Raw genomic sequence first — 7,574 nt, 5'->3', positions numbered from 1 at the left:
TGAAGTGAGCTGTAGCTCACAAAAGCTTATGCTCAAATAAATTGGTTAGTCTCTAAGGTGCCACAAGTCCTCCTTTTCTTTTTGCGAATACAGACTAACACGGCTGCTACTCTGAAACCTGTTAAAGAAAGTATCTACTAAGTCAAAGCACTGGAGGGGTTGGAGGTTTGAAAGGGTCTTACTGGAGAGATGCAGAGCTGAGCTGTAGATCACGGTTTCAATTCATCTGCAAATTGGGAGGTGACAGAGGGGCAGACACATGCCTCGTTTAATTTGATCGCCCATCGCACAAGGTAGTCTGCGTCACCACCACCTGCCTGGCCTCCCTGGGTTGAGCCCTGGCATAGTTCAGGCCCTGCTCTGTCCATTCCATCTGCCCATCCCCTTCCCCTCTAGCATCAGGCCTGCCAAGGCGCATGGCCATGAGGTAGGAGCTTGATGAAAGGCAGGTCTGAAGGGGCCCTGGGACTGCAACCCCACCTCCTTGTCTGTGAGACAGTGCCTTGTGGAAGGCAAATGCCAGACCCCAATCTGCCTGGGAGGCGGGAAAGGAGAGTGTGTTCACTGGGGAAAGAGCACAATCAGCTCTTGTGGGTTTTATTTTCCTACTTATATTTTAAATTGTCCAGAATCTTGTCATCTGAGATGCTATTGCCCAACAGCCTCTTACTCAGCGGCTCAGCCACACAGGCGGCAACTCCAAGGGGCCCTATGAAGCTCATTTTCGATAAATGAACATGTCCTCCCTGCAGCCAGGTTTCTGGAACAGAATCCCCTTAGATGGGGCTTCTTGTTTGTTTTCCTGTCCCTGCACTTGTAAACTGCAGGCAGATTAATAAAGCTCTCTTGATATCAAGGGAATCTCAGCAGTTTGTGGCATGGCAGGCAGCCAGGGGCTGCTCTGGAGCCTTCTACACAAGTCATCCTTTGGCAGATAGTACAGGGAAACACACAATTATCTAATCAGGTTACTTCAGAGGGAATTCCCAGCGTTCAGGGCTCCAGAAGCTGTCAGGGTAGAGCAGGATTTACAGCATATTAGTGTTATTGGGACTATCCTGAGAAGCCTAGTTTCCCTAAGGTCTGACCTGCATCCCCTGCCCCAAATTCCTGTCCTGGACCTCAACATACACCTATCAATGTACCTTCACCCCCTGCTATTCCAACCCTTGTTCTCCCTCACACACTCACAGCCCTGCTAGTGCCCCTCAGGCCTGACAAGCAGCATTCCTTGTTTCCAGTCCCAGGCCACACCCAGCAATGCTGATGCCTGTCCTGACATCAGGGTGGGGAGTGCTGTTAGCCTGCATTCTGGGGGAGGTGCAGCCCTGACTGTCGGACACTCTGTGCACGTGTCAGATGCAGTCAGAGGTCACTCTGCAAGGAGCTTTGGGCTGCAGCCCATGCCTTTGGTCAGGGTCTAGTCAAAATGCAAACAATTGTATTGGCAAAAAGGGGGAAGGGCTCATTGTCTGTGACAGGCAAGAGGCAGCTGGGCTTGGAGACTTTCCCTGACCTCTATATTTATGTAGGACTTTAAAAATTGTGCTTTGAATCTTCAGCCTCCCCCAGGAAGCCTCAGGTCTGATCCCCAGGCCACCTCACCCAAAGGAAGGGGATTGTTGAGGCAGGGTTCATTTCTTTAGCATAAATGACATTTCCTAGCTTCTAGGTTTCCTAGGTCTGCTATTTACATTGATAGAAGCAAAGCTGCCTGTCTGGGGGATAGGGTAAATTTGGGCCTAAAACATGGGAGGGGCCACTTGCAGCCTCCTCAGCCATCAGGCTGGCATCCGCATTTGGAGAGGGTGAGAACAGTCCATGAATTCCAAAGAGGAATCCCTGAAGTGGCAGCCAGGGCTGGGGTGTGCTGAGCATGTGGCAGGGGAGCTGGCCATCAGCCATGCACACAGAGAAGGCATGCTCCTATCTCAGAGGGTCTCCCCTACCTCTCAGTAATGGTGGGGGAACCCCAGCCATAAGGCTGATTTCAGGAGATGGCAAAAGGGGCTGTTGAAGGTACATTGGTCCTCAGTTCCACCCAGCTGCAGAGTCAGACCTAGCATTCAGCCAATGGGACTGGGCTTCTTTTCCCCAGCAGTCTCCTTGCCTCATCCTCCCCATTGGAGAGTGGAGCCCAGCACTGCCGGCAGGAGCCTTCACTCTCCTCCTTCCCTTGGATTTCACCACTCCTGCTTTAGGCAGAGTTCCAGGACTCGTTTGCATTTCAGACCAGCTGGTTCACCACAGCCTCACTTCCCAGAACTACTCCTTTTGTGTTTATTCCTGACTGGCAGCAGCTCCAGGGCAAATGAAACTATTTAAAACAGAATCCACTGACAAAGTGTGTTTTGTTTGTATGGTCAAAGTTGACAATAGCCAACATTAAAGTTTTAGAACCAGCTGAGAAGCCAGCTATCCTCATCTGCCTGCCTGTAAATCCTCCAAGAGACAAGGTGGGGGAAGTCAGGTCTTTTATTGGAACAACTTCAGCTTTCTCTCCCAGCAGGAATTGGTGGGCCAATGAAAGATGTGACCTCACCCACCTTGTCTCTCTAATACCCTGAGACTTACACAGCAACTACATGGTAAATCCTCAAGCAAATGGGGAACACTGGTGGACCTGCCTCCCAGCCCTTCCCCCTCTGACAGCATCTGGCCAGCTTGACCTGCCAGCAAAGTGGATTTGAATTCTTTGAAGGAGTCACTGGCCCCTGTCTCTGGTCTGGTCCCTTCTAACTGGGGGCTGGAGAACCCTTTGGACTAGCTTCTGTGCTGGGCCTTCGAAGAGGCATAGCCCACCAAACGAGGGGATCCTGGGCTGCTTCAACAGTGGCTTCCTACATGTAAAGTTTCAGAGTAGCAGCCGTATTAGTCTGTATTCGCAGAAAGAAAAGGAGGACTTGTGGCACCTTAGGGACTAACCAATTTATTTGAGCATGAGCTTTCGTGAATGCATCCGATGAAGTGAGCTGTAGCTCACAAAAGCTTGTGCTCAAATAAATTGGTTAGTCACTAAGGTGCCACAAGTCCTCCTGTTCTTTCTACATGTACAGTGCTCCAGACACATCCCCTCTTACCCTCAGCCACCCCTATGCTGAGGGCTGGCACACCCCTACCCAAGACTGAGGAGGATCCACAGGGGCCAGTCAAGCCAGCTCTATACAGCAGTTGCGCCCAGAATCAAGCCTTTATTTCTGATAGGACTGTAAAGCTACCCTTTGCTCTGCCATTCCTCTCCCCACTGGATGAGGCATTTTAAGTGCTGCTGCACATCCAGTTGTTGAATAATCCAGTAACCTGACCCCTTTTTCAGAGCCCTGGGGCGTTTAATTACATTAGGGGAGAGTTTCACCCTTACTGTTCCCAAATGCTAAATCAGAGTTTTTTTCCTTCCCTGCAGCTCTTCTGGGAAGTGTAAATGAGGTCAACGGTGGCCTGGAATGTTGTACTTGAACTAAACTTCAGAGCTATAAAGACATTTGATCCACAACCTTTCCATAACATATTAGTAACTCCGTTCCCCTCCCACCAGCAGGGCTGAGGGGATGGCAATTCTTTCCCAGAGAACGGCTTCCAGATGAACTCCCTGGAATTTTTGATCTCATGCCTACTTCTGCAGCACATTCTGCATCCTAGTGGGGAATACCGGGAATCCTCAGCCGAGGCCAGAGGTCGATGTCCTTTGAGTGGCAGCAGCATAAGGAGAAGAGGCAGGAGGGTTCTCCAAGGCAATTTTTGTTTGTACTTTGGCTTTCCACTACATCCCCACATATGCTGGATTTAGTGTGTGTGTGTGGCAGGCAGGGGAGGAGTGTTACTGCACTGGAGGCTAGTGCACAAACAAATGCACCTTTTGGGAGCTCACCTCTGAACGCTGGAGCCCCAGCCACATCAGCTACCTTTGCCCACCTCCAGTGCCTCTTTCCACACAAGGTACTCCAAGCACTTTGCAAACACTGAGGAGTTACCGTTACAGTAGGAGGAAGGAGCACAAGGACATTAAGTCCCAAGCCACAAAGTGCATGGGAGGCAGAGCTGGGACCAGAACCCAGCCCCTCTGCGTCTGTACCCCAGGCTGATCCTTCCTCTCCCATTTACACTGCAAAGAGCTTGCACCGACCAGCTCCAGGGTTTCTGCCCCTGCTGGCCTCATGCCCTGGGCTCTCCTGCGTCCCTCACCACGGTTCTTACTGCCCCCCTCTCCTCTCCTCTCCTCCCCTCTCGGCCTCCGCTCCCCTGGGCCCCTGACCCGCTCTCTCCTGCCGTCCGTCTTGGGCAGCAGCTGCCCCACTGCGGGCAGGGCAGGGCAGGAAGGGCGCTGCCTAGGATGCGGTGAGTTTCCATCACCTGCCCTGGGCAGTGCCCTGCAGCTGGAAGAGCCTCTCCACGCCCACCAGCGAGCTGCCTTGGGACAGAAAAGTCCCCAGAGGCGCCGCAGCCGGTGGGTCTCTGCCCCAGGGAAGGGGGCTCAGGGCCCGGCTTCCGACGGGGCGGGGCCGGCCCGGCTTCCGACGGGGCCCGGCCTCCTCCCGGGGCAGCCGCTGGGCGCTCTGGAAAGCCCGGCCCTGCCCTCTGGCCGGCGCCCCCGCTGCAGCCCGGGTGCTCGGCGCTGGCCCCGCGGGAGCGGCCCGGCGGGCGCGCGCCGGGGACTCAGCGCTTCTTAGAAGGAGAGCGCGCGCGGGAGCCGCGGGGGAGCCCCGCGCTGCCCGGAATGGGCCGGCGCTGCCTGGCGCGCTGCCCGGGCGCTCGCGGGGCGGGGCCCGCGGCGTTACAAGAAGAAGCCGAGTTCCAGGAAGCCGAGGGCGGGGCCGGGCCGGGCCGCGGCGCTATAAGAGGCGGCCCCGCGCGGCCCCGGCAGCTTTGGAAGGCGCCGAGCCGGGCGCGCACCGCCGGGAGCCCGCTGTCCTGTCCGGAGCCAGACCCGCAGCGAGACCCGCGCCGCCGCCCCGCCCCAGGTAACGGCCCCGGCCCGGCCCGGCCCGGCCCGGCCCGGCACGGGGAGGCCGCAGCCCAGCGACCGCTAGTGCGGGGCACTGGGGGCACCCCCGGTCCTGGGGCGGGCGCCCCGGGGTGGGGGCAGCCGGTCCCGGGGAGGGGGCACCCCCGGTCCTGGGGCGGGCGTCCCGGGGTGGGGGCAGCCGGTCCCGGGGAGGGGGCACCCCCGGTCCTGGGGCGGGCGCCCCGGGGTGGGGGCAGCCGGTCCTGGGAGCCCCGTTTTTCTGAGTCTCTGTCCTTGCTTCCCCCAGGTGATGGTTTAGCAGCCGCTGCACAAGGCAGCAGCACCGCCGAGCTCGCGAAGCTGGCTCCCTGCGCCATGGTCACCCACAGCAAGTTCCCCGCTGCTGGGATGAGCCGCCCGCTGGACACCAGCCTGCGCCTCAAGACTTTCAGCTCCAAGAGCGAGTACCAGCTGGTGGTGAACGCCGTGCGCAAGCTGCAGGAGAGCGGCTTCTACTGGAGCACGGTAACGGGCAGCGATGCCAACCTGCTGCTGAGCGCGGAGCCGGCGGGCACCTTCCTCATCAGAGACAGCTCCGACCAGCGGCACTTCTTCACCCTCAGCGTGAAGACGGAGTCGGGCACCAAGAACCTGCGCATCCAATGCGAGGGCGACAGCTTCTCTCTGCAGACCGACCCCCGCAGCAGCCAGCCTGTGCCCCGCTTCGACTGCGTCCTCAAGCTGGTGCATCACTACATGCCTCCTTCTCCGTGTCCCCTTCCCGAGCAGCCCGGAGGGGCCCCACACCCTAAGCGTGCCTACTACATCTACTCCGGGGGCGAGAAAATCCCGCTGGTGCTGAGCCGCCCGCTCTCCTCCAACGTGTCCAGCCTGCAGCACCTCTGCCGCAAGACGGTCAATGGGCACTTGGCCTCCTACGAAAAGATGACTCAGCTGCCAGGCCCCATCAAGGAGTTCCTGGACCAGTACGATGCCCCCCTCTAAGGAGTGCAGCGGGAGGAGCAGCATGTGGCATAAGCACAAAAGCCGGGCAGGGGGCACAATGATCTAATGGAGCATGAACTTTCAGGACAAAAACAGGCCCCTGCCCCCTTTGGAAAGGGAGTGGGGGGGATGACAGTGAACTTAGGGGTGACCAGTGGGCCCTGCCCAGCACAGAGACGTCTACAGTTGTGTATGCGTGTTCGGGTCTAACCCAGGGACAGTTTGGAGCCCCCTCTAGGTAATGGCAAGAGGCTGAAGTGACTTGACTAAGGATTAACATACTGAAGCTCCTGTACACAGCCTGCCTCCTCTTCGGCAGCCCAGTGAGAACTGTGTCTCTTTCTGGGGCGGTCCCACCAGATATGAGGGCAACTGCTGGGAAGGAGCCGTGCTGAACAGTTTGCAAACAGCCCATGCAAGATGTGTACCTTGCAAACTACTGTTGCTCAGCTGTGGCTCAGATCCTCTCCCCCATTTTCTGGCCACAGTGATATGACCAAGCTGGAGCTGCTCTGGTAACAAAGCTGGTCTGAAGATAGAAGGAAAGCACTGGAATCCAGCTAGTGCCTGAAAACTCTTCCTCAGTTTTAAGGGGAAAGTGATTTTTTACCTCTCACCGCCTCCTTGTGGTTGGAAGCTCCTTTCACACCAAGCCCCAGACTTGGAGGATGCTGCCTTTTTCCCTCACTACCATTATCCAGGGGACTAAGCCTTAAACTCCATCCTCGTCCCATGGACTGGGTTACTGCACATTACAGGCAACACTTACAATGATGGTCCAGGCTATGAATAGTGAATCCCAGTTGGGAAAGGAACCCGTCCCGATGGCACATCGGCACCAAAGAGTTCCATGTGAGCACATCGTTGCAATGAGCCCCAACGGGATGAGTTGTTGTTAGATCTTTATTCTGAAGTGCTGACCCATCAGGGCTTCTCCCAGCCCCTGCCCCAGCCCCTCGAATCTCAGCTTCACAGAGGGTTCCAGAAGCTGCGATTCTCTACAGTCTCTGGCTGGATCTGGGGGCTGTGGGTTTGCCGGGTCCCCAGCTGCACTGCTCCATGGTGGCAACCGTGGCACTGATCCCCTACAGGAATGTAGCAACAACGGAGCACCCTGGAACCCGTCACCCTGGAGCCGCTGTCTGGGCTGCGGTTGGGAAGGGCAGCTGGGTTTTTCTGGCTTTTAGAGAAAGCGCCATTTTCAGCCCTGCCTGAATCCCTGTCTTTTATAAAGATTCTGCCTTCACCTCCAGCCTTGAAGGCTGAGTTCAACATGCTTGAAAACTCAACGTAAACCAGACTCAGAAGAAACTTTGCACATATTTATATTTATAGTCCGAAAGGAAGCATTTCTGTAATTTATAATAAAGAGCACTATTTTTTATTGAAAACCCCAGCTCTGGTTTTTGTCTCATGCCCCCCACCTCTGCTTGCCAGACCTCTGTGCTTCAGAGGGTAGACACAGCTTCCCACATGCAGCCATCGCTTTGATAGTGGGGTCACAAGTGTCAGGTTTCAGCCCATTTTTAATGCCAGGATCTAACCATTATTCATCACTTATGTTAGCTGGGAGCTGCTGGGAGTGATTCTTGTGAGCGGTGGCATTGGATGGGCCAGCCTGCAGTAG

At 56.2% G+C, this 7,574-nt stretch overlaps 1 protein-coding gene across 1 annotated transcript; it reads left to right on the top strand.

Moving 5' to 3' along the window:
* The first annotated feature begins 4,874 nt into the window (after positions 1-4,874).
* Positions 4,875-7,316, top strand: SOCS3 (suppressor of cytokine signaling 3). Its single transcript, XM_077834177.1, has 2 exons — positions 4,875-4,958; positions 5,250-7,316. Exon 2 carries the CDS (start codon positions 5,318-5,320, stop codon positions 5,945-5,947), a length of 630 nt encoding a protein of 209 aa, XP_077690303.1. The 5' UTR covers positions 4,875-4,958; positions 5,250-5,317; the 3' UTR covers positions 5,948-7,316.
* Positions 7,317-7,574: the final 258 nt, after the last annotated feature.

This window comes from Eretmochelys imbricata, chromosome 14 (assembly GCF_965152235.1).
Source record: "Eretmochelys imbricata isolate rEreImb1 chromosome 14, rEreImb1.hap1, whole genome shotgun sequence".
NCBI classification, from domain to species: Eukaryota; Metazoa; Chordata; order Testudines; family Cheloniidae; genus Eretmochelys; species Eretmochelys imbricata.
The sequence above is the reverse complement of the archived record's forward strand: the minus strand, read 5'-3'. Positions and strand labels throughout refer to the sequence as shown.

What these genes read in the sequence shown, in the direction of transcription:
- SOCS3 (XM_077834177.1), top strand. Translation starts at nt 5,318, where the DNA reads ATGGTCACCCACAGCAAGTTCCCCGCTGCTGGGATGAGCCGCCCGCTG.